At 34.8% G+C, this 27,966-nt stretch overlaps 2 protein-coding genes across 2 annotated transcripts in view; one reads left to right on the top strand and one right to left on the bottom strand.

The window, feature by feature from the left end:
* Positions 1-2,097: 2,097 nt before the first annotated feature.
* Positions 2,098-27,966, bottom strand: part of LOC143205933 (putative fatty acyl-CoA reductase CG5065) — a 43,560-nt gene continuing 17,691 nt past the window's right edge. Inside the window, exon 2 of the mRNA XM_076418946.1 lies at positions 2,098-2,139. Coding sequence (XP_076275061.1) covers positions 2,117-2,139 — 23 coding nt within the window. The 3' untranslated portion in view covers positions 2,098-2,116. The remainder of the gene's footprint in view (positions 2,140-27,966) is intronic.
* On the top strand, positions 26,358-27,383 carry LOC143205927 (uncharacterized). Its single transcript, XM_076418938.1, has 4 exons — positions 26,358-26,584; positions 26,638-26,769; positions 26,833-27,018; positions 27,080-27,383. The coding sequence occupies exons 1-4, from the start codon at positions 26,480-26,482 to the stop codon at positions 27,140-27,142; spliced, it is 486 nt and encodes a 161-aa protein (XP_076275053.1). The 5' UTR covers positions 26,358-26,479; the 3' UTR covers positions 27,143-27,383.

Genomic DNA, 27,966 nt, shown 5'->3' with positions numbered 1-27,966 from the left:
ATATAATGTTTTTAACAAGAAAATCAAACCGACTTCAAAAAATAAATAAGGAACACACCCAAGGTTTTTGTTTATTTTTATTTAGTTATTATAACGATAATTATATAGATATTTCAAATATGCTTTTAACAATGATTGAGTATAAATGGATGACTTTACAATAATGACAGAACAGGAAGAAGGCGGAACGGTACTTTGAACTTGCTTAAAATTCTTTACTTTCATAATTTAAATTAACTTTTCGTATATTCCCAGAATGTTTCAATGATACTGAATACTGTGCATCAAAATAGGTCGTTGTGGTAAATGAATCAAGTGAAATTTTCCATAATCACTAAGAGACGGACCGTAAGAAAATATAGATCGGCATTATTGACCAATTACATAGAGGGCATCTAATGACTCATTCGATGTGGTAACGGGCCCGAACGCATTTCCATACTGAGATATACACTTTTTGGATACAAAGAGCGACGCCTTGACCGGAAATAATACAGTTTCTTAGAGTATCTCGAAGAGTATTTTGCTGACGTAGTTGATATACGATTGTTATTGTAATCACCGTTGCAACCGCTAGTATATTATCAAGATATTGACCATTATAATGATTTTTTAATACAAATATTCAATTGTATTTTATTTACCAAGAAATAAAAGTAATTCTTACAGGACATTGACACCATATCAGAGAATGGTTGCATTATAGGCAAGTTAACTTGGAGATTATTTATAGCAAACCCAAGAATAAGGTCTATTATATACTTTCCCTGTACTATTATATATAGCTTGACATTCAAATAGTAACAATGTACCGTAATTTGATAGATTGACTTGCCTTAACAATTATAATGTTATCACTTACCCCTAATTTGTCGATTTTTGGCAAACAAATTTTGACATCATAGTTGACGGCACAGCTTGTGCACTAGAAGCTTCAGATGAGGAAGTTTACCGCGCCATACAGCATTTTTACGCTAATTCAGTTATTTCTAGCTTCTGTTCTGATTAGAGGACAAGCAAAATTCCTACACAGTCTGATTCTACCATTTTTGATGGGGATGGTCCATCGGCTATTTTTTGACTGTCACCACTTATGTTAATAGAGTAATTCTTATTTAACTCACTATTACAACCTCAGCACAAATGTTATAGTATTGGAAATGTTCGTTATATTCTAAACACAGACACTTGACAGGATAAATAGAAGGCATTTATTCGACCACAATACTAGTTTATTGGTCCGACAGGTAAGACAAGGCAATATGTTTCAATCAACGAACTAACGGAAACTGTTCTGGAAACTACCGGATAGAAACACAGACGTACCTAATATTGTAGTTTTGGTAATATTTTGCGAATATATGGAAATTTTGGCGAAATGTTTCGCCACGTCCAACATGTAGATGTCGCTACCTTTAATACATTTCTTGTTTTATTCGCTATGCTAAGATCAGCGACGGAATCTGATTCGTTCATTTCGTTCTATAGTTTGTTTATTTTGCACCCTATTTTTAATGTGCCCTATGTAGAGAACAGTGTGGTCAGCTTTTTATAACGTATATAGATTAAATTATTATTTTATTTTATTACTAGGTAGAAGTCCGTGGTTGAAATGCATTCCCGTTCTAGGAAGTGTTGTGTGCCCGGATGCACAGATAATGAGGAAATGCATCATCGTTTTCCGTTAAATAAGCGATCGTTAAGAAATGAGTAAAAAACTTTAAAAATCCTAAACTGGTTGGTTAAACATGAAGCAGATTTATTATCGTTACCAGGTGAGACATTTGTGTGATACATTTAAACCTTCCTTTAAGTATTTATGAACAATTTAGTGACGGTGAAAATAATACCACGAGCCTAGAACATGTACAAATGGAAGTGGATTAAAATCAAAATTATATAGAAGGTAAATTGAAGGAGTCAGTCACATCTCTGTTCATAATTGTTACCATTAATTTCAAAACTGTCTTACTATATTTGTAGTGCCTATTTCCATCATTCCAGGCCTACAACCAGGGTGTTCGAAACAAGTATCATCGACACTTGAACAATCTCCAGAAAGTAATGGTAAAATTTGTATCCCCCTTTCTGCTCATTCTTACTGTTAGTTACTTGACTATAACTTCAGTCCAGATGTTCCTATAACAGCAAACAAAGTTGTACGTTGTACCGTAGTGTATATCTCAGGTTATTTAGTAAAACTTTTTAAAAAAGAAATGAAATGTGATTTTTGTTTACATACGATTATGAATAAATCAGTAAACCCACAAATTGAGACTGATTTTATAGAGACAAGAGAATTATCTCGTGTCCCAAACTCTAACAAAATTGCTTTAATATACAAGTAGTCAGTAGGTCTTTGAGCTATATCTTAAATTATTCAGCGATTTTGCCATGTCGATAATATAACAAAATTTTTGTCAAATGTTTTAAAAAAAGTAACTTAAAAACTCTTCAATTGTACATTCCATAATGATCTTTCGGATAAAATATTAAAAGTACTGACGGAAAGATGGAAGAGATAATTTTATTTTGCTATGCACCGAAGTTTTTTGCTTATGGTTTATATTTATGTATATAATATTTATATTTTATAGCTGTTACGTGCATTTCGCTTTGTGTTCTTAATGGGGAAAAGTGCGCTTCTTCGAGTGCAAACGCAAAATTTTTTTAACCAAATTATTACTTAATTAGTCTTTTTTTTATAATTTTAGATAGTTTAATTTACGATTGTATTGAAATATAGTTTATTTAGTTTTGATTGAAATATTTAGTTTATATTATTGTATACATTAATTTTTTCTATATATATATATTGCTTTGTTTTATATTATAATACTAGAATTAAGTAATTATATAAGAAAATCAAGTTGCTATGGAAAGACAAAACATGGAACAAAAGAAGCTTTTCTATTTTGAAAACTTTACGAAGTTATATACCTGCTCTAATTTGAATATCCATATCAAGAGCATTTCCTACTGAATCTTACAATAATTTTATATTCTAGAAAAAATACCTGCATAAAATCTGAAGGGTGTATTCATTTTTAAATATTTTACTTGCGAAAATAAATATAGCAGCAGACAAATATTGAAACAGCGTGGTTCCAAACAAAGCATCCTCCTATTAATGAAGATACCAAAGTAGCAAAAATATTGTATACATGTAAGTTTTGCGAGCATACTACAATGTAAGTGAATCTTCTAATGAATTATTTACAGTCAACTCATAATTTAAACGTTGAGGAGTTATTGAAATGTAATACCTTTCAAGAAATTAAAATATGGGAATATGATATGGAGCAAGCCCCAACCTCGTGTCATTTATTATTTATTAAATCATCTTTTATTATGTTCATGTTATAGACATTTATTTTTAAAATTAAGCCCAAGATATATTATTGGAGGGGATTTTAGAATATACAGAAAAAGTGAAAGTGCCATCGGAAAAAAAGGTCAGTACAGTAGAAAATAAATGCAAAATGCCATAAAACGTTTAGAGCCGAAACTGAATATCTGGACCACAAATGCAGCGTAGGATAATTTGAAACATAAAAATAACAGTATTATTTCAACAACAAGTAAAAAAATATGAGAACACTACACAAAAAATAGATAAAATGGAAATATCGACATCATGATATCACATATTGCAGTTCTGAATGTAGAAAACACAACTAGAACCCAGAACGAACGGGCACTCTACAATGCGTGGATGAAAGAAAAGTCAGAGAGTCTTGAAATTGCATTAACCAATATTCAAAAACAAATATATGCCCTCCAGCTACAACTAAATAAACAAAGCTCTGAAGGCAAGGACAAACCACCAAGCCAACAAAAGCAGTCCAATTGTTAAATACGAAACAGATGAAGAAGAATTGCAGAAAGAAATAGGCTGAATAACGGGTAAAAGTAAAAAAATAAAAGCAAATAATTCCCAAGGATCATCATCACAGCAAATAAAAGTAAAACAAAATAATGAACAAAATAAAGAAATTAGAATGCCCAGATCACCCCCAAGTATCGTAAGTAATATTACCGACTTTGACTTGCTTTACGATGGGGTCCAAGTATATAATATTTAAAGCAACGATACTAAACAATGGACAAATAAAACTCGACGCCGAATATCGTACAATATTCACAAAAATAATAGATTGATAGAGTTGCTGAAACTGTAATGGCACTCTTATGACGACAAAAAAAACAGAGGCATCAAAACTATGGCAAGAGCGCTTCCATCAACAGCTAAAAGTGAAAAATTACTGCAGAACTAAACCAAAATGAGCTTAAATGCTTAAATGCGACAAATAGTTTAAAAAAATAAAAAACCAAAATTAATTAGAGAATTTTTAGTATACAAGAAGCCATTACGTCTATTTATTATTAGCCTTTGAACATGATACGGGCACAAAAAACATTTTTGGTATTTTAGAATAGGTATAAAAGAATTTTAGGGGTTGAAATAAAAAACAAACCTCTAAAAAAATCAAACATAATACCGCAATGTAAAAGATGCCAATGATTAAATTGTGCAGAAGAGAACCCAGATGTGTAAAATGTTCAGGTAAACATATTACTACAGAGCGTGACCCAAAGAAGCTAAGCCGAAATGTGTAAACCGCAATGAAGCGCATCCGGCAAGTTATAGAGGATGTGTAGTTGCTAAAACAATACAAGGGAGGAGAAATAGAATAGCTCAAGTTAAACCTCAAGAACCAATAAGAAACAACCGAAAAAATATAATAGTATCAGTCAAAATAGAGAGAGAGAGAAGAAGTGTAATAATAAAAAAAAAGAACATTTGCCTCCATCAAGAACCCCGGCTCGGTACAGCAGAAAATCAGGTAACAGCACTAACTATTAAATCAAGCAGATACAAGGGTACAATAGCCGCAATTTATTGTCCTCCAAGATACAATCAAAAAAAGGAAAATTATTTGAATGTCCTAAGCAACCTGGGAGAAAAATTTAAAATTGGAGTTGATTTCAATGCAGAAAATACTAGATGGGGACCCAGAATGACATCAACTAAAAACAATGAACGGCATAAAGCAGCTGCTGAACAATGATGTAGTTACATGTCAACTGGAAAACCAACTTATTAGCCGACTGATCAAGAGAAAACCCCAGACCCAGAAACTTTCCTGAAACCTTCGCATCATCTCTCTTTCGAACACTTTTTTGTCTACAGAAACGACAGAACTCTGGGTCGAGGCGGTGGAACCGCCATTCTCGTCAGAAAAGGAGTCAAACACGAGCTCCTTCCATCGTTATCAGTAAACAACTTCGAAACAACCTCCATTAAAATCGATATCCAAGAACGTCCCTTCGTGATTAAATCCCTGTACAGGAAATCTTCTGCATTCAACTATGCCGAATACCGATCACTCGTCGAAGGAAAATTTCCGAAAATAATAGATGGCGACTTCAACGCCCACCACCCCACCTGGGGGTGTTCCAGAGCGAATCCCGCAGGTAACGCCATCGTAGCTCTAAGTGCAGATCTGGGCTACGGTCTTGCCTTGCCAGATGAACCCACCCATCACCCTAGTACAATCTCTCAAGGCGCAGCAAGAATCCTTGATTTCTTTATTCTTCAAGACGTAAATCGTGATTCCGAAGTTCGAGTCCTTGACGAACTAGACTCTGATCATCGTCCGGTCCTTCTCAAACTCGGAAACTGCGCCACCACTCAAGTCCCACTAACAAGATTCAGGAAAAAACCGACTGGAAAAACTACCAAAAATCCGATCCAATTCCGAAAATTAACACAGCAGAACACCTCTCAATCTGCCACAGTCAAAATTTCATCACAACCCCAGCCGTGGAAAAACAACCTTCCGCTTCTTTTAAACGTGAAATTCGCATCAAAAACGGTTTATGCAGATTAGCTCGATTCACCCTTGATACTGCAGACAAAAGGGAGGTGAACAGAGCATGCAAGAGGGTAAGGGCGGCCGTCTCCACTTGGCGAGCAATGAAATGGAACTCATTTCTCGCGGACCAAAGGCTGGATGGCATCCCTTCCTTCTGGCGTGTCTCCAAATGCCTCGTGGGGAAGACGCACAATGTCATCCCTCCCCTGAAGTCAGCGGTTACAGGAAATTTCGCAGTCACTGACCAAGAAAAAGTCGAGCTCCTTGCAGAGACCTACGAAGCTCAAATGAAATGCCTCCCACCCGCACAGAACACTAAAGCTAAAGACATTGACACTGTCATCAACGAATCCAACTCCGTCAAAAGACCAGTAATCCCCGCCTTTCTTCTCAACCATTTTGTGTCTCCAAAGTCTCTACAGACTATGATCGCCAAACTTCAAAACAAAAAATCTCCAGGTTTCCATGGAATATCGATTACCCAGTTAAAAAAGCTCCCGCATAAGCAGCTCGCAGAACTGGCAAACATCATTAACTCCATTATGAGACTGCAACACTTCCCGGCGTCTTGGAAACACGCACATATAGCGGTTATACCCAAGAAAGGAGTAAAATCATCTCCATCTGATTACAGGCCTATCAGCCTTCTCAGCGCCATTTCGAAGCTTGCCGAGAGGGCAATACTCTACGCTCTCAACTCTTTCAGAAAGGAAAACAACATCATTCTAGATGAACAATTCGGCTTTCGCGCTCACCACTCATCCGTCCATCAAGCTTCCCGTCTGGCTGCACGCATCCATCATGCTCTTGCCCAACGTAAAAAGCTTGGAGCAGTTCCTCTGGACCTAATCAAAGCCTTCGACAAGGTCTGGCACGACGGATTGTTCGCAAAGTGCGTGCGGTTAGGCCTCCCAGAAGACCTAACCGCTCTCATCAAGTCCTATCTCTCGGAGAGATATTTCCAGGTCAAGATCAGGGCATCACTTTCCAGTCGTAAACAAATCGATGCTGGCGTTCCTCAAGGTTCCCCGCTGGCCCCAGCCTTATTTAACCTCTTTATTTCAGATATGGCGAGAATAGAGCATACTGACGTCGCCTTTTACGCTGACGACACTACTTCCTTCACGGCCGCCAGGTTCGAAGTTACAATTCATGAACGTTTACAGAAGCAGCTCGATCATGCGGTCAAGTGGTTCAAATTCTGGAGGTTGCAAATCAACCCCCTGAAAACCCAGGCCATCATTTTCCACAAGAAGCGTTACGCACTGCGCGTCTCGCAACTTAAGAAACTGACACTCCAGGAATCAAGCATTTCATATCTCAATCATTCCACAAACAACAACTCAGCTCAAGTTCTTCTGAAAACGCTCTTGTTCGCGAGCTGGTCGACATGCTGGGAGCTTAGCACCGCGTCACCGCTAAGCTCTCCCCCTTTTCCAATCTGAAACGAACTCATCCGTCGCTACAGTCATAACTTTTTCCCCCATACAACAGTACCCAGTTGTGTGTTAACTTAGGTTCACGAATCAATAGAATCGCCGGGCCCTCGTGCCCAATAACGGCTGCCCGATCAGCGGGTGCCATATCCCCAAATTTAATGCAGTAGCAGTAGTGATCCACAGGGGTCAACTGTGAGGCGGTTTCGGTTTAGTGTATTGGTAAGCCCAGAGGCAGTCCCACATAACCCTGTCCAACTTGTCACTCTAGGGCAAGTCTAGGAAGGAAGGAAGCAAGGAAATATTGGAAATAAAAAACAAAACCATAAATTATTATCTGAGAAATGTAACACATGATAAAGAAACTGATTACTCAATCTGGAAAGTCCCAAAATATTTAAAGCGTCCATGTCTACACAGTTCGTCTATAAGAGACCTATGTGGAAATTAGACCTATATCACTGCTCCCAGTAATATTTAAGGTTTTTGAAAAACTCCTGTTGAAAAGAATAAAACCGATCATATAAAGAATAAAAGCCTAATACCAACACACCAGTTTGGGTTTTTAACAAGCACTCAAGAAATAACCAGGTCCACAGAATAACAGATGTTATTGAAAAAGCCTACGAAAGTAAAAAAGTATGCATAGCTATATTTTTAGATGTAACACAAGCCTTCGATAAGGTTTGACATGAAGGCCTTGTGCATAAACTACAAAAAATACTACCAAAACAACACACCTAACTATTAAAATCATACATTACAACCATAATGTTCAGAGTCAAACTAGAACAAGCTTACTCTACAATAAAAGAAGCTAAAGCAGGTGTACCACAAGGAAGTGTACTGGGATCAATGCTTTATCTGCTCTACACTTGTGATATACCTCAAATGGAAAATATTACGAAGGCTACATTTGCTGATGATACTGCGATTATAGCTGTCGGAGATAATACTGAAGAAGCCTCACGAAAATTACAACAGGCAAGTGACAATTTAAATAATTGGACACAAGCTTGGAAAATAATACACATGTACATGTGCAGTTCATAATATAAACAGACCGTACAAGCACCGATAAGATTAAATAACACTATATTTCCATATAGCAACAACGCTAAACATCTTCGAATGAATCTCGATGCAAAACTTCGCTGGAAGGAACATATAAAGAAGAAAAGAAACGAACTGGAGTTGAAAAATAGGAAAATCTACTGGCTAATTGGAAGAAAATCACAATTAACAGTATATAATAAATTGCTATTATATAAGCAAATACTAAAACATATATGGACATACGGAGTTCAATTATGGGGATGTTCTGCAAAGAGTAACATAAATCAAATAAGTTTTTCAGAACAAAGTCCTGAGAGGTATTGTGGGTGCACCCAAATACTATAGGACTTGTTACCTATATCGAGACCTTCAGATACCCACAGTCAGCCAAGAAATCAAGAGAATTGCAAGGGAGCATGAGGAAAGATTCCATTCTCATACGAATATTGAAATATTGCAACTATTGGATACCACCAGAACACGACACAGACTCAAAAAAATCAAACCTGATCTTGTGTAGCATTATGTAGTGAAGTGCATATATTAAAAAATTCAGCAGTGACACGTATAAACATTATTTCAGCAGAGTTATATACCTAGATTTAAGTTATTATAAAAACAAATCGTAGGTTAGACGGAAACGACTGGTAACAATATAATAACTAAATAATAAAAAAATGTTAAACATACAGCCTGAGGTTCACGATTAATAATACCTGGAAAACTCAACGAACTATTCGCAGCAATAAATATAACTACATGTAATTATTACTCTGGGCGCAAATCCACTTACTGGGGCAGTAACAATTATCAGACCTACTAGACTTTTACATTTCGAAAGGCATCTCTTCAAATTAAACACAAATCGAGAAATTTTGCGAAGTATCATTTAATCACACTCCAGTATTGTACTCAAGTATTGTTAGCACTAGATGCGATAAATCTGAAAAAACAAACAAACCCAATCCTACTACCACATTTACTAGCAGAGATCCGTTTAGTCTTATAATGCAAGAACGTATAACGTATTCCAACCGAGAGTTATAGAATCTACAATAGATACAAATCCTGTTCATAAGGCCGATGTTACTGTAAATCAGATTTCTCCAATTGCCACATAAATTTATATTAACATCAATCCTAAAAAGGCTGGTTAATAAAAGATATATTGAATATTCAATGCCTGTTTGAGACTGAAGCATGTTTCGGAATTATTTAATGTTGCTCGAATTCATTTGCTTAAAAAACCTGATAAACCAGTAGGCCAAGTTAGATCTTACCAAAAATGGACGAAGCGCATAGAGTAACAGCGGTAATTAAAAAGGAATTCGAAGAAAGGAAATACTGCCCTGCAATATTACTGGACGTCTCACAAGCTTTTGACCGGGTATGGCATTTGGGATTAATATACAAAATGAACAGATTGCTTCCGCCCAATTACTGTCGACTCCTCGAATAATAACATTTTGAAAAAATTTAGAGTTTTAGATGAACGAGCAATCTCTACACTCAACCCTATTTCAGCTGAAGATCCACGTATCCCTACAGCAGAAGAAACAGTACTTGGAACATTTGCCGACGACACAGTTTTCATATTAAAAATTGTCTAAGTTGTCTAAGGCTGTAGATAACGTACAAGTAGCGGTAAAAAAATCTACAAATGGACTAGAGACTGAAAAATATGGCTTAATCGCTTCAAATCCGTCCATGTTAATTTTGAATTGAAGTAAAATGACAAATACATAATTATATCACTTGACAGATGCCTGATTCAAGCAGAATCAGCTAAATACGTCGGAATACGCCTCGATGGTAGGTTAAACTAAAAATATCATGTTAGACAAAAAGCAGAGCAGATTAGACTCAAAGTCAAGCAATTGTATTGGTTAATTGGAATATACTTTTCACTTGAGCTAACATTAAAGAGATTGGTTTATCAGTCAATCATAAAGCTAATTTGGATCCATGGTGTGCACATATGGGGTTGACAAATGCCATATATTGATAATACGCCAAACATCAAACAATTTTGCGAATAATTATCAATGACCTCGAAATCAAATGGATACAAGAAGTGATCCAAGATTTCGCCTTGAAATACGGTTGCATAATCACAGTAACGTGGAAGCTCTACAGCTATTGGACAACACGCAGGAAATCAGAAGATCGAAGCGAACCAAACCACAGGAACTTGTTTAGTGTGTATAAATGTATCAGTGTATAGGTGTTATATTACCCATAATTCATAATTTATGGCAAGTCAATAATAATAATTGTATGGTTGCTTCTGTTAATATAAATTATAACCAAAATTAATATAACAAAAAATTAAAAACTAATCATTATTGTATGACACTCGAACGTATTCTTTCGGTGGCGGCTATTCCACAAACAAGGAACCATTCAGAGCGTATTCTTGAAACGTAGATACGGCTCCGTCAAACAGATGGATCAGATGTCGTTCCCTACATATACAGGAAAAATTACAAATATTCCACTATAACGACAACTTGGCGTTATCACCGGCAAGCCTTTTGTCAGATCTGATTTATTGAATGTTTTGACTAAATCGTTCTGACGAAGAAACGTCTGCAAGTCTTAGACAATAGGTGAATTGTAAGTTTTTCAAATTCTATTATTAAATAAAAGTGAATATACATCAAATTAGTAAAATAATATGAAATATTATTTAATAAATCCAACTCAAACTGGCTATACTTTATATTTTGATAATGCAGTTAGTATAATTAACATGTTTGTAGCTTGAAACTTAAATATTCTAAATGGAGAACGTACAATACAATTAGATATAATTCCGAAATTTGTTATTAAACTTTTAAAATTAAAATGGCTCCCAACGCTTCTTTTAATGAAGAAAATATTGATAAAAACGACGAAATTGCAATAGAGCTAGATCAAATTTTTACCCCCAAAGCTTCATGGTAAACAAATATCCCCAGACGGCATTACAATCTTTCATATAAGTAGTCAGTCGCTATTAAAATAATTTGTGGATTCGGTAGCTTCTTTATTTTGAATTATTCTTTTTTTATAGTAAAAATGAAATAGAAAAATTTAATATACTTGGAATAAATGTAACCTCTATTACACTCTGACAGCATAAATCTCTTAATATGTTTTCAAAAAATCTCCTTTCGATGGTATTTAGGATTTATATTTTCTAGTGAATGTTTTTCAGGTTTTGAAATCCATTGTAGATTTCGTATATCAAGAAATGAAAGTGAATTTTAAAAAATATATGTCTTTTTGATATTCTAAATTTGTTTAAAATTTCGATGAAATTGTGAAACCTCTTAATTCCATATTTTCCAATTTTAAAAAAATCTATAGGTCTTTTTGATATTCTAAATTTGTTTAAAATTTCTTGAAACCTCTTAATTCCATATTAAAAAAATAAGAACATATTTTGAAAAATGTAAAAACATTATAATATCTGATAGTATTTTAATGTATCCTAACTTTGATAAACAATTCATATTAACAACAGATGCTTAAATTTTGTAACTTGTTTAATTCTTTCCGACTTGAGGGATAATGGTAAAACGGAACGACCGGGTAGCTTCTCGAATATTAACAAACACGGAAATAAAATACTAAACAATTGAAATAGGATCATTGTCAATTGTTTGGAAAACTAATCCTTTTAGACCTTATATTTTTGGAGTAATATTTCAATTAACCACCGATCACAGATCACAAAAAATCAAAATTCGAAATACGAATTCGAAATTGTAATTACCGTTGCAACCCCTAGTATATTATCAAGATTGTGACCATTATAATGTTTGTTGAATATTTGTATTTTATTTATCAAGAAATAAAGGTATTTCTTACAGGACATTGACACCGTATCAGAGAGTGGTTGCATTATAGGCAAGTTAACTGGGAGATTATTTATAGCAAACCCAAGAATAAGGTCAATTACATTCTTTACCTGTACTATTATATATAGCTTGACATTCAAATAGTAACAATGTACCGGAATTTGATAGATTCACTTGTCTTAACAATTATAATGTTATCACTTACAATTTGTAGTTTAGATTTTTGACAAACAAATTTTGACATCATAGTTGACGGCACAGCTTGTGCACTAGAAGCATCAAATGAGGAGGTTTATCACGCCATACAGCATTTTTTCGCTAATTCAGTTATTTCTAGCTTCTGTTCTGATTAGACGATAAGCAAAGTTCCTACACAGTCTGATTTTACCATTTTAACGGGGATGGTCCATTGGCTATTTTATCACTGTCACCACTTATGTTAATAGAATAATTCTTATTTAACTCACTATTACAACCTCAGCACAAATGTTATAGTATTTGAAATGTTCGTTATATTCTAAACACACACACTTGACAGGATAAATAGAAGGCCTTTATTCGACCACAATACTAGTTTATTGGTCCGAAAGGTAAGACAAGGCAATATGTTTCAATCAACGAACAAGATTATTTATAGCAAACCCAAGAATAAGGTCAATTACATTCTTTCCCTGTACTATATTATATATAGCTTGACAATCAAATAGTAACAATGTACCGGAATTTGTTTGAAAATTTAAAAATATTATTTTAATTTTTTAAATTTGAAACTGTTCTGGAAACTACCGGATAGAAACACAGACGTACCTAATATTACCAAATTAAAACGGTCGGAGGCGTTGCCAATTATGCTCTCCTAACTATTATGTTAAATACGAGTAGGGAAGGAAGTTTTGTATGTGGGTGTTTTGGTAACATTTTGCGAATATATGGAAATTTATGGAAATTTTGTTTCGCCACGTCCAACATGAAACTGCTAAGAGCCGCGACGGAATCTGATTCGTTCATTTCGTTCTATGGTTTGTCTATTTTGCACCCCATTTTTAATGTGCCCTATGTAGAGAACAGTGTGGTCAGCTTTTTATAACGTTTATAGATTAAATTATTATTTTATTTTATTACTAGGTAGAAGTCCGTAGTTGAAATGCATTCCCGATCTATGAAGTGTTGTGTGCCCGGATACACAGATAGTGAGGAAATGCATCATCGTTTTCCGTTAAAAAAGCGATCCTTAAGAAGTGAGTAGAAAACTTCTAAAATCCTAAACTGGTTGGTTAAACATGAGGCATAATTTATTATCGTTACCACGTGAGATATTTGTGTGATACATTTAAACCTTCCTTTAAGTACTTATGAACAATTTAGTGATGGTGAAAATAATATCACGAGCCCAGAACATGTACAAATGGAAGTGGATCAAAATCAAAATTATATCGAAGGTAAATTGAAGGAGTCAGTCACATCTCTTTTCATAATTATTAATTTCAAAACTGTCTTACTTGGTAGTACCTATTTCCATCATTCCAGGCCCGCAACCAGGGTGTTCGAAGCAAGTATCATCGACACTTGAACAAACTCCAGAAGGTAATGGTAAAGTTTGTATTCATTCAACTAGTATCCCCCTTTCTGCTCATTTTTACTGTTAATTACTTGACTATAACTTCAGTCCAGCTGTTCCTATAACAGCAAACAAAGTTTTACGTTGTACCGTAGTGTATATCTCAGGTTAATTAGTATAACTTTTTAAAAAAGATATGAAATGTGATTTTTGTGTACATACAATTATGAATAAATTAGTAGACCCACAAATTGAGACTGATTTTATAGAGACAAGACAATATATCGTGTCCCAAACTCTAACAAAATTGTTTTAATATACAAGTAGTCAGTAGGTCTTTGAGCTATATCTTAAATTATTCAGCGATTTTGCCATGTCGATTATATAACAAAATTTTTGTCAAATGTTTTAAAAAAGTAAATTAAAACTCCTTCAATTGTACATTCCATAATGATCTTTCGGATAAAATATTAAAAGTACTGACGGAAAGATGGAAGAGGTAATTTTATTTTGCTATGCACCAAAGTTTTTTGCTTATGGTTTATATTTATGTATATAATATTTATATTTTATAGATATAAATTTTTTATATTATATTTATATTTTTAGATAAATTTAGATAAATGTAGATAAATTTACATTATAAATTTATATTTATTGTTATATATTATATATATATATATATATATATATATATATATATATATATATATATATATATATATATATATATATTTAATTGAATTTAATTTAACAAATTTATTTCAGAAAAAAATTGTTTTTTATTTAAATTTCACGCCAAGGCTGTTACGTGCATTTCGCTTTGTGTTCTTAGTGGGGAAAATTGCGCTTCTTCGAGTGCAACCGCAAATTTTTTTTAACCAAATTATTACTTAATTAGTCTTTTTTATAATTTTAGATAGTTTAATTTACGATTGTATTGAAATATAGTTTATTTAGTTTATTTAGTTTTTGATTGAAATATTTAGTTTATATTATTGTATACACTAATTTTTTCTATATATATTGCTTTGTTTTATATTATAATAGTAGAATTAAGTAATTATATAAGAAAATCAAATTGCTATGGAAAGACAAAACATGGAACAAAAGAAGCTTTTCTATTTTGAAAATTGTACGAAGTTATATACCTGCTCTAATTTGAATGTCCATAACAAGAGACTTTCCTGCTGAATCTTACAATAATTTTATGTTTTAGAAAAAATATCTGCATTAAATCTGAAGGGTGTATTCATTTTTAAATATTTTACTTCCGAAAATAAATATAGTAGCAAACAAATATTGAAACAGCGTGGATCCAAAACAAAGCATCCTGCTATTAATGAAGATACCAAAGTAACAAAAATACTGTACACATGTAAGTTATGCGATGTTAAATATCGACATCAGGATATCACATATTGCAGTTTTGAATGTAGAAAACACAACTAGAACCCAGAACGAACGGGCACTCTACAATGCGTGGATGAACGAAAAGTCAGAGAGTCTTAAAATCGCATTAACCAATGTTCAAAAACAAATATATGCCCTCCAGCTACAACTAAATAAACAAAGCTCTGAAGGCAAGGACAAACCACCAAGCCAACAAAAGCAGTGCAATTGTTATATACGAAACAGATGAAGAAGAATTGCAGAAAGAAATAGGCTGAATAACGGGTAAAAGTAAAAAAATAAAAGCAAATAATTCCCCGGGGATCATCATCACAGCAAATAAAAGTAAAACCAAATAATGAACAAAATAAAGAAATTAGAATGCCCAGGTCACCCCCAAGTATGGTAAGTAATATTACCGACTTTGACTTGCTTTACGATGAGGTCCAAGTATATAATATTCAAAGCAACGGTACTAAACAATGGACAAATAAAACTCGACGCCGAATGTCGTACAATATTCACAAAAATAATAGATTGCTCAGAGTTGCTGAAACTGTAATGGCACTCTTATGACTACAAAAAAAAACAGAGGCATCAAAGCTATGGCAAGAGCGCTTCCATAATCAGCTAAAAGTGAAAAATTAATGCAGAACTAAACCAAAATACAGTGCAAAATGCAGAAACATCACGCTACCTTAAAAGTATTCCTAGATATGCAAAAAATAGATATTTGCCTAATATCAGAAACCCATTTAACAAAAGAGTCCTTTATAAAATTTAGAGGATATACATTTTATCATACAATACATCCAGCTAACACCGCAAGAGAAGGAAGTGAAGAAGAAGATACAATCAAAAAAACAATGACAGAATGACATCAACTAAAGGCAATGAACGGCATAAAGCAGCTGCTGAATAATGATGTAGTTACATGTCAACTGGAAAACCAACTTATTAGCCGACTAGTCAAGAGAAAACCCCAGACCTGTTAGATTTCTTCATAGTAAGAAACATAACAGCCAACTATAAAAAGATCGAAGAAAATTTTGAGCTAAGTTCAGATCATACGCCAGTGATTCTGACGTTGAGCGAAAATATAATAAGACAAGAAAGAAACCCAACATTAACAATCAAGAGAACAGACTGGGAACGATTTGCTGAACAATTGAACAAACGAATTTAACTAAACGTACCCCTCAAGACAACTGAACAATTAAATTTTGAAGCAGAGAAATTCGTAGTTGATATTCAACAAGCTGCTTAGAATAATACTCCACAAATTAATAGTACAATTAAAGGAATTAATTATCCAAAAGAAGTGAAGGAAATGGTAGCTGAAAAACGTAAATTACGAAAAAAATGGCAACAAAACAGAACACCTGAAAATAAAAATAGTTTAAACAATATAACCCAAGGAGTGAAAAGGAAAATAAAAAACAAAACCATAAATGATTATCTGAGAAATGTAACACATGATAAAGAAACTGATTACTCAATCTGGAAAGTCCCAAAATATTTAAAGCGTTCATGTCTACACAGTTCGTCTATAAGAGACCTATGTGGAAATTAGACCTATATCACTGCTCCCAGTAATATCTAAGGTTTTTGAAAAACTCCTGTTGAAAAGAATAAAACCGATCATATAAAGAAAAAAAGCCTAATACCAACACACCAGTTTGGGTTTTTAACAAGCACTCAACAATTGACCAGGTCCACAGAATAACAGATGTTATTGAAAAAGCCAACGAAATAAGGTTTGGCATGAAGGCCTTGTGCATAAACTACAGAAAATACTACCAAAACAACACACCTAACTATTAAAATCATACATTACAACCATAATGTTCAGAGTCAAACTAGAAGAAGCTTACTCTACAATAAAAGAAGCTAAAGCAGGTGTACCACAATGAAGTGTACTGGGATCAATGCTTTATCTGCTCTACACTTGTGATATACCTCAAATAGAAAATATTACGAATGCTACATTTGCTGATGATACTGCGATTATAGCTGTCGGAGATAATAATGAAGAAGCCTCACGAAAATTACAACAGGCAAGTGACAATTTAAATAATTGGACACGTGCAGTTCATAATATAAACAGACCGTACAAGCACCAATAAGATTAAATAACACTATCTTTCCATATAGCAACAACGCTAAACATCTTCGAATGAATCTCGATGCAAAACTTCGCTGGAAGGAACATATAAAGAAGAAAAGAAACGAACTGGAGTTGAAAAATAGGAAAATCTACTGGCTAATTGCAAGAAAATCACAATTAACAGTATATAATAAATTGCTATTATATAAGCAATTACTAACACATATATGGACATACGGAGTTCAATTATGGGGATGTTCTGCAAAGAGTAACATACATCAAATAAGTTTTTCAGAACAAAGTCCTGAGAGGTATTGTGGGTGCACCCAAATACTATAGCACTTGTTACCTACATCGAGACCTTCAGATACCCACAGTCAGTCAAGAAATCAAGAGAATTGCAAGGGATCATGAGGAAAGATTCCATTCTCATACGAATATTGAAATATTGCAACTATTGGATACCACCAGAACACGACACAGACTCAAAAAAATCAAATCATTTGATCTTGGGTAGCATTGTGTAGTGAGGTGCATATATTAAAAAATTCAGCAGTGACACGTATAAACATTATTTCACCAGAGACTGAGATAGGGCCGATGGGTCCTCCTAGTTATATACCTAGATTTAAGTTATTACAAAGACAAATCGTAGGTTAGACGGAAACGACTAGTAACAATATAATAACTAAATAATAAAAAATGTTAAACATACAGCCTGAGGTTCACGATTAATAGTACCTGGAGAACCCGGCGAACTATTCGCAGCAATAAATATAACTACATGTAATTATTACTCTGGGCGCAAACCCACTTACTGGGGCAGCAAAAATTATCAGACCTACTGGACTTTTACATTTCGAAAGGCATCTCTTCAAATTAAATACAAATCGAGAGATTTTGCGAAGTATCATTTGATCACACTCCAGTATTGTTAGCACTAGATGCGACAAATCTGAAAAAAACAAACAAACCCAATCCAACTAACACATTTACTATCAGAGACCCGTTTAGTCTTATAATGCAAGAACGTATAACGTATTCCAACCGACGGTTATAGAATCTGCAATAGATACAAATCCTGTTCATAAGGCCGATGTTGTTGTAAATCAGATTTCTCCAATGGAAGTTGCCACAGAAATTTATATTAACATCAATCCTAAAAAGGCTGGTTAATAAAAGATATATTGAATATTCAATGCCTGTTTGAGACTGAGGCATGTTTCGGAATTATTTAATGTTGCTCGAATTCATTTGCTTAAAAAACCTGATAAACCAGTAGACCAAGTTAGATCTTACCAGTGTATTTCGCTGTTACCTACGATATTAATATTATATGAGAAACTGCTGTTAAAACGCATTAAGTAATTTATAGAAATACCAGATTTCCAATTTGCAGTTTGAAATCACCACTCAAAAATGGACAAAGCGCATAGAGTAACAGCGGTAATTAAAAAGGAATTCGAAGAAAAGAAATACTGCCCTGCAATATTACTGGACGTCTCACAAGCTTTTGACCGGGTACGGCATTTGGGATTAATATACAAAATGAACAGATTGCTTCCGCCCAATTACTGTCGACTCCTCGAATAATAACATTTTGAAAAAATTTAGAGTTTTAGATGCACGAGCAATCTCTACACTCAACCCTATTTCAGCTGAAGATCCACGTATCCCTACAACAGAAGAAACAATACTTGGAACATTTGCCGACGACACAGTTTTCATATTAAAAATTGTCTAAGTTGTCTAAGGATGTAGATAACGTACAAGTAGCGGTAAAAAAATCTACAAATGGACTAGAGACTGAAAAATATGGCTTAATCGCTCCAAATCCGTCCATGTTAATTTTGAATTGAAGTAAAATGACAAATACATAATTATATCACTTGACAGATGCCTGATTCAAGCAGAATCAGCTAAATACGTCGAAATATGTCTCGATAGTAGGTTAAACTAAAAACCTCATGTTAGACAAAAAGCAGAGCAGATTAGATTCAAAGTCAAGAAAATGTATTGGTTAATTGAAATATACTCTCCACTTAACCTAAAATCAAAGAGATTGGTTTATCAGTCAATCATAAAGCCAATTTGGATCCATGGTGTGCACATATGGGGTTGACAAATGCCATATATTGATAATACGCCAAACATCAAACAGTTTTGCGAATAATTATCAATGACCGCGAAATCAAATGGAGACAAGAAGTGATCCAAGATTTCGCCTTGAAATACGGTTGCATAATCACAGTAACGTGAAAGCTATACAGCTATTGGACAACACGCAGGAAATCAGAAGATCGAGGCGAACCAAACAACAGGAACTTGTTTAGTGTATATAGGTGTATCATAATTCATAATTTATGGCAAGCCAATAATAATAATTGTACGGCTGCTTCTGTTAATATAAATTATAACCAAAATTAATATAACAAAAAATTAAAAACTAATCATTATTGTATGCCACTCGAACGTATTCTTTCGGTGGCGGCTATTCCACAAACAAGGAACCATTCAGAGCGTATTCTTGAAACGTAGATACGGCTCCGTCAGACAGATGGATCAGGTGTCGTTCCCTACATATATAGAAAAAATTACAAATATTCCACAATAACGACAACTTGGGGTTATCACCGGATGAATTGTCAGATCTTTGAAACCTCTTAATTCCATATTTTCCAATTTTAAAAAAAATTATAGGCCTTTTTGATATTCTAAATTTGTTTAAAATTTCTTGAAATCTCTTAATTCCATATTAAAGAAAAATAAGAACATATTTTGAAAAATGTAAAAAAATTATAACATCTGATAGTATTTTAATGTATCCTAACTTTGATAAACAATTCATATTAACAACAGATGCTTAAAATTTTGTAACTTGTTTAATTCTTTCCGACTTGAGGGATAATGGTAAAACGGAACGACCGGGTAGCTTCTCGAATATTAACAAATACGTAAATAAAATACTAAACAATTGAAATAGGATCATTGTCAATTGTTTGGAAAACTAATCCTTTTAGACCTTATATTTTTACAGAACGAAGACCTGCGAAAGCAGATAGCTGACGTTAAAACGTTCGCAAAAGCCCAAACAGACGGAAAAGCTGGAAAAGAGCGAAAAGGCTTCCGAAGATCTCAAGGAAGAAATCAAAACTCTCACAGCTACGATAACACAATTCATGAAGCATCAAAAAGATGCCATGGAAGTAAAGATTCCCGCTGCCATAGAAATCCAGACCCAGACACCAGCTAAACGGTTTCACCTTGGTGGGAAAATGGAAAAGAGGGCCCGTCTCTCCACCTCAGGAAAGCCAGCTGCCGAAGGCCGGCAACAAGGGAAAACAGGCTCCCAAATCACAACCCAATCCGGTAGCCAAGCCGGCCACTAAATCTACCCAATCGAAAGCCAAGGCTAACGTACAGCCTTCGATTACAAAATTTGCCACCAGACCAGTGCAAAACAAGCCGACCACCAAGACGGCCCCACAGCCAGTACCGAAACAAGTTACCACAAGGCCAACCCAACCTGCGCAGGTAAGAAGCCAGGCCACTAAACAAGTCTTAACCTCCACAGCAAAAACAGTGCCAACCGTTTCGGCGACTGTTTCTCAAAGTCCCCCAAAGGAAAAAATTCCGCCTATAGTGCTCCGTGACAAGATGAGGTACATGGAGCTCATTAGAATTACTAAGGCACAATCAATAGACATCATAGCCCGAAACAAAAAGGGGGGCATTTTCTTATTCGTCGCCACAAGCAACAATTACCGTAAACTCACTACCCTGCTCGAGGAAAGGAATTACCCTTACCATTCCTTCTGTCATCCGGAGGAGAGAGCATTCCGGGTAATAATAAAAACATCCCAGAATCACTCTGCATTGACGAAGTACGTGAACTTCTCTTTGATCAAGGCTTCCATCCAAAATTGGTGCAAAGATGGAAATTAAAATCCGGGATAGAACTACCAATTGTTCAGGTAGTTGTCCCTCGCGAAGAGCGACAGATCATATATATGACCAAACTCGGCGTCATCACAGTGAAGGTCGAGGTCCAGAGGGGAAACGGCCAGTCAGTGCAGTGCTTCAACTGCCAACTTTTCGGGCACTCCAGCTCATATTGCCGAGCCCCCCCACGTTGCGTCAAATGTGCCGGGCATCACGACACTAGATACTGTACCAAAATCCCAGAAGCACCTCCAAAGTGCAGCAACTGCAGTGAAATTCATACCGCAAACTTCAGCGGTTGCAGCTGCCGTCCTGCTCCAAGAAAACCAAAAATTCCGACCGAAACCAGGCCTCCACAAGGTTCTGCATGGGGTAACCAAGGTGGCAGGAAGCTAGCCCAAAAATTAGCCAGCGCCACCCAGCCTGCTCCAACTCAAACTCCTGCTCCAACCAATACACCGGACCTTAACTCCACAATACAGGCGTTTACTGACCCGCAGGCTTTCCTGCAAGTGATCGCCCTGGCTCACCAACTTGCTCGTCTTTTTCCAAATGTCGCTGCCTAGGCGGCAACACTTACCTGTCTCTATAACTTCCAGCAGCCTTTAACTCTTCGAAATGGCTGTTCCGAAATCTCTTATACTGCTGACATGGAATGCAAATAGCTTACGCGGAAAGCAAGCGGAATTGGAAGATGTCATGACATTCTATGACGTCGACATCGTGCTCATCCAGGAAACTTTCCTGAAACCTTCGCATCGTCTCTCTTTCGAACACTTTTTTGTCTACAGAAACGATAGAACACCGGGTCGAGGCGGTGGAACCGCCATTCTCGTCAGAAAAGGAGTCAAACACGAGCTCCTTCCATCGTTATCAGTAAACAACTTCGAAACAACCTCCATTAAAACCGATATCCAAGAACGTCCCTTCGTGATTAAATCCCAGTACAGGAAATCTACTTCTGCATTCAACTATGCCGAATACCGATCACTCGTGGAAGGAAAATTTCCGAAAATAATAGGTGGCGACTTCAACGCCCACCACCCCATCTGGGGGTGTTCCAGAGCGAATCCCGCAGGTAACGCCATCGTAGCTCTAAGTGCAGATCTGGGCTACGGTCTTGCCTTGCCAGATGAACCCACCCATCACCCTAGTACAGTCTCTCAAGGCGCAGCAAGAATCCTTGATTTCTTTATTCAGCAAGACGTAAATCGTGATTCCGAAGTTCGAGTCCTTGACGAACTAGACTCTGATCATCGTCCGGTCCTTCTCAAACTCGGAATCTGCGCCACCACTCAAGTCCCACTAACAAGATTCAGGAAAAAACCGACTGGAAAAACTACCAATCTCTTCTCCTGAAATCCGATCCAATTCCGAAAATTAACACACCAGAACGCCTCGAGGAAGCCGTACTGAAGCTAACTCGCAATATACAGTTTGCTCACGAATCTGCCACAGTCAAAATTTCATCACAACCCCAGCCGTGGAAAAACAACCTTCCCGCTTCTCTTAAACGTGAAATTCGCATCAAAAACGGTTTATGCAGATTAGCTCGATTCACCCTTGATGCTGCAGACAAAAGGGAGGCGAACAGAGCATGCAAGAGGGTAAGGGCGGCCGTCTCCACTTGGCGATCAATGAACTGGAACTCATTTCTCGCGGACCAAAGGCTGGATGGCCCCCCTTCCTTCTGGCGTGTCCCCAAATGCCTCATGGGGAAGACGCACAATGTCATCCCTCCCCTGAAGTCAGCGGTTACAGGAAATTTCGCAGTCACTAACCAAGAAAAAGTCGAGCGCCTTGCAGAGACCTACGAAGCTCAAATTAAATGCCTCCCACCCGCACAGAACACTAAAGCTAAAGACATTGACACTGTCATCAACGAATCCAACTCCGTCAAAAGACCAGTAATCCCCGCCTTGGCGACGAAAACGACCCCATCCGTCGCTACAGTCATAACTTTTGCCCCCATAGAACAGTACCCAGTTGTGTGTTAACTCAAGTTCGAGAATCAATAGAATCGCCGGGCCCTCGTGCCCAATAACGGCTGCCCGATCAGCGGGTGCCATATTCCCAAATCTAATGCAGTAGCAGTAGTGATCCACAGGGGTCAACTGTGAGGCGGTTTCGGTTTAGTGTATTGGTAAGCCCAGAGGCAGTCCCACATAACCCGGTCCAACTTGTCACTCCAGGGCAAGTCTCCGCGATCAGGTATGCGTCATGCATTCCACCGCCTGGTTTTTAGGCCAGAACAAAAAAAAAACCTTATATTTTTGGAGTAATATTTCAATTAACCACCGATCACAGATCATAAACAGTCAAAATCTCGAAGTACAAAGAAAAATATTATTAAACTATTTTTAAAATTATTTTAGTTATAGTCACACAGTAGTCGTTATATTGTAGGCAAATTTAGATTATTTGCCTTAATACATTTTAGTTCCATTTATTCATTTATGTTCTTTTTGCTGCTGGTTGCATTATGATGTGATGTGAAATATGATAAAATAATCCAAATGAAATCGAAGCGCCCTAAAAGTTTAAAAGTTAGAAAGCGGAAAAATGAGGAAAACGAGACTCAAACTTTTAATACAAATCCTAGTACTATGCAAAACTATATTTATTTATATTGCTTAAAACTATATTATATTGCGATATTTTAGTATTTGCAAAATCTATTTAACAGAAAAAATTATTCAGTATGTTTGTGAATTAGGTTAACGTATTGCAGACTTAAGACTTACTGCAAAATTTTAATATGCAGCTAGCCGCAAATCTGTAAATCCTCCAGTAAACTATTTTCCCTATATGTAAATAATAATTTAAAATATCGACAACGTAGCAGTCGATTTGCCGTCATTTTGCCCTCGAATGACAGATTTTAAGTGGTGTTTCTATCCTCTAGTAGATGTTTCTGCACCACAGTCATCATTATAATGAAATGCTATGTCTTGTTATCACACAACAGAGTAGGAATAGGGATTTTATGGAGATTTCTTTTGTTGTATAGTAGAACAATTAGTATTATTTGGTTTAAAATTTTTTAACCAACAACTAATTTCAGCATGGGCCTTTTTGCAATGATTGAGTACAAACGGATGACTTCTTTCTGGATTTAAATTAACTATTCGTATATTCCCAGAATTTTTTAGTTCTATGCAGAGTAAAAAGATATAGTCCGTATTCAATGTTACTTAATACAGTGCGTCAAAGTAGATCGTTGTGGTAAATGAATCAAGTGAAATTCTCCATAATCACTGAGAGATGGGCTATAACAAAATATAGATCGTTATTGTTAACCAATTACATAGAGGGCACCTGATGACTCATTCGCTAATCGAGACAGACGTGGTATCGGGACCGAGCGATGGGAATGCTGAGATGGACACTTTTTGGCTACAAAGGCCGACGCCTTGACCAGAAATCATATAGTTTCTTAGAGTCTCTCGAAGAGTTTTTTGCTGACGTAGTTGATATACGATTGTTATTGTAATCACCGTTGCAACACCTAGTATATTATCAAGATAGTGACCATTATAATATTTGAATTTGTATTTTGATTATTTGTATTTTATTTACCAAGAAATAAAAGTATTTCATACAGGACATTGACGCCAATTCAGAGAGTTGTTGCATTATAGGCAAGTTAACTCGGAAATTATTTGTTAGTAAACCCAAGAATAAGGTCTGTTACATATTTTTCCTGTACTATTATATATAGCTTAACATTCAAATAGTAACTATGTACTGTATAGTATGTACCGGACTTTGACAGATTGACTTGCCTTAACAATTATAATGTTATCACTTACCCCTAATTTTTAGTTTAGATTAATTGCATATCCAAACCATTCTAGCTTGTGCATTAGAAGCAACAGATGAGGAATTTTACCACGCCATACAGTATTTTTACGCTAATTCAGTTATTTCCAGCTTCTGTTCTGATAAGACGAAAAGCAAAGTTTCTACACAGTCTGATTTAACCATTTTTGAAGGGGATAATCCATCGGCTATTTTATCACTGTCACCACTTATTTTAATAAAGAAATTCTTATTTAACTCACTGTTATAACCTCAGCACAGATGTTCTAGTCTTTAAAATGTTCATTATATTCTAACATTATTTGTTTAAATAAGAGGCATTTATTCGACAAAAATACTACCTTATTGGTCCGACAGGTAAGACAACGCAATGCGTTTCGATCAACGAACTAACGGAGACTGTTCTGGAACCATTCGGTGGTGCGGCACGGGAACATATCGACAACGTGCAGTCGACTTAATATCATTTTGATCTTGAATGGAAGATGTTGAATGTATTCCTTGTTGTATTCCTTTCACTTTCAAGGTCAAGTTTTAAAAAAAGTATATGGATATAAGGGATGAATAAAATATAAATATTTTTTAACAGCTACTGCTACTGGAAAATACTTCGATATTTCACAAAAAATATGTAGATTTTTTAATAAAAAATAAAAATATTGATATATAGGCCGATGTTTTGTAAATACTGTAAAAAGTATATTAATATGTATATTAGTATATAAATTTAAATATCCGTTTTCAAAGTATATTAATCGTTATGTTTCGATTATGTTTTACATTTTAGAAATGTTTTTTTTTTCTAAGATCATGTTAGAAATAAAGTCAGTATTTTAAATTGCGATTTTACATACATACAGGGCACGGCCCAAAAAAATATCGATATTATTTAAAGATTGTAAAATGTACATTAAAGTATCGAATTTTTTAATAAATATTTTATTTTAATTAGTGTAGAGAAGCTAATCTTTTAAGGTTAAGTACCAAATTTAATAGTTTATTAAAAATGTTTAAAAGGTTTTATAATATTTATGGAATAATTTATGTAACTATCGATACATCGGAAGTTACAAACGATTTTCTTTCATCATCTCTAGTTTACTCTTTGATCTTCCATATATGTAATCAATAAGAAAACATAAAATATTTTGACAAAAGAATTTGATAAACAATGTTTGCTACATTGAAATATTTCAAAGTTTTGCAAAGTTAAGTGCATTTATTCACGTATAAACATTTATAATTTAACTATTAACAATTTATATTAGTGTATATTTTAAAATATCTTAAAAACATATAATACAGAAATTTAAACAATGGAGATATTAAGAGATTAATGTATGACCAAAGAATTTAAAGATAATACTTAACCGATATTTTACAGTTCCAATGAAAAAGTTATTTGTCCTTACAATAACTCACATCACATAAGAGTATCAAGGATGGAATTACATTTGAAGAAATGCAAAGCTGCTAACAGCGGGAATATTGTACTAGTCCCTTGTGATTATAATACATGTCACCGTGTACCACCAGAAGAATTAAATGTAAGGTGTATTATTTATTAAAGAAAACCAATACAGTACTTTTTTTATACTAGTTACACCATAGTATGTGCCCGGATAAAAAGTGTATAGAATTGCAGCTAATAAAAGAAGGCAGTGAAGTTGAAAAGGTGGTAACACCTCTAGAACCTATTAAACTTGTACCAGTTGATGATAGTTGGGATAACGTAATTTATGATTTTAGAAAATCCTAATAATCTATAAATATTATAATTTTTTTGTATTTTTAGAGTGAGGGCCCAACTTATAATGCAGAGCAATATTGTCTCGAACATCAAGTATTGAGACGTTTAGACACAGAGTCTGCTTCAAAGAGACGGAATTTTCGGAATTCTGAAAGACAAAGAATAGGACAACTTACAGACACTGCCGTATCCAATAAATCCAAATTGAATAGTTGTCAGGATCGTCAAAATGTAATATGAATTTTTGAGTTTTTCTTAAAAATTTGACTTGCTTTGATTGGTTTCTTTTTAGGCAAACGTACCACAAACACCAGTGGTTTCATCACAAACAAAGACAAAACACCTGACGCAATAAGTGATGTAATAACGAAAAATTGGAAAAGTCCAAAAGCTATATTATCCAAACCAAATAAATTATGTTCTATTTTAAAATTTTATTATAAGTGTGCGATATGAAGTGTTTATGTGATTTATTGAAAATTCATTGTTTTATGTTATAAAAATGTGCTTAATGTATGTTTATTAACTATATATTATTTAATTATACAGTTGACAAATATTTTTAGAGATAAATAGTCTATTCCTTGTAAAACTTATTCCGTATTTTATTTTTTTATTGTTAACATATTCATTAATTTTTTTATTTTATTACCTCGATTATCTATCATTTGGTGTTTTGATATGCCAATAAGTAGAAGCCTTGTTGAGTATCAAGGTCTGCTTGCTTAGGATTAAAAATTAAATGCCTAAAAATTAGATAAATGTGTGTTATATTTTTTATGCGCCAAAAGTGATAAGCTATAAAATACATAGTAAGATATTAAACACTAAATGTATTCAAATTATTTTTTATCTTTCTGCTCAAAGTAATTTTATCAAAGAGGTTGGACAGTAGGAGGTAACAAGTGTTCGATAGTTTTACACAATGAAAATATATATTCTATTCTCAGATCGTGTTAGACATAAAGTCATTAATTTAAGATGCGATTCAGAACACAAATACATAGAGCAACTGGAAAGAACATCGATATCTAATACAAATATATAGTTATATTTAGGAAAGTAAAGAGGGCTTGCAAAAGGGGCATACCTATGTGGGGTACTCCAACGATAAGAACAACCAATGCACGTGACAACAAATTAGCTGATGATATGAAGGGTACCAAAAACTGGGGGCCA

The sequence above is a fragment of the Rhynchophorus ferrugineus genome, unplaced genomic scaffold (assembly GCF_030347505.1).
Source record: "Rhynchophorus ferrugineus isolate W39M unplaced genomic scaffold, kcgeb_rfMv2 rfM102, whole genome shotgun sequence".
NCBI classification, from domain to species: Eukaryota; Metazoa; Arthropoda; class Insecta; order Coleoptera; family Curculionidae; genus Rhynchophorus; species Rhynchophorus ferrugineus.
The sequence above is the reverse complement of the archived record's forward strand: the minus strand, read 5'-3'. Positions and strand labels throughout refer to the sequence as shown.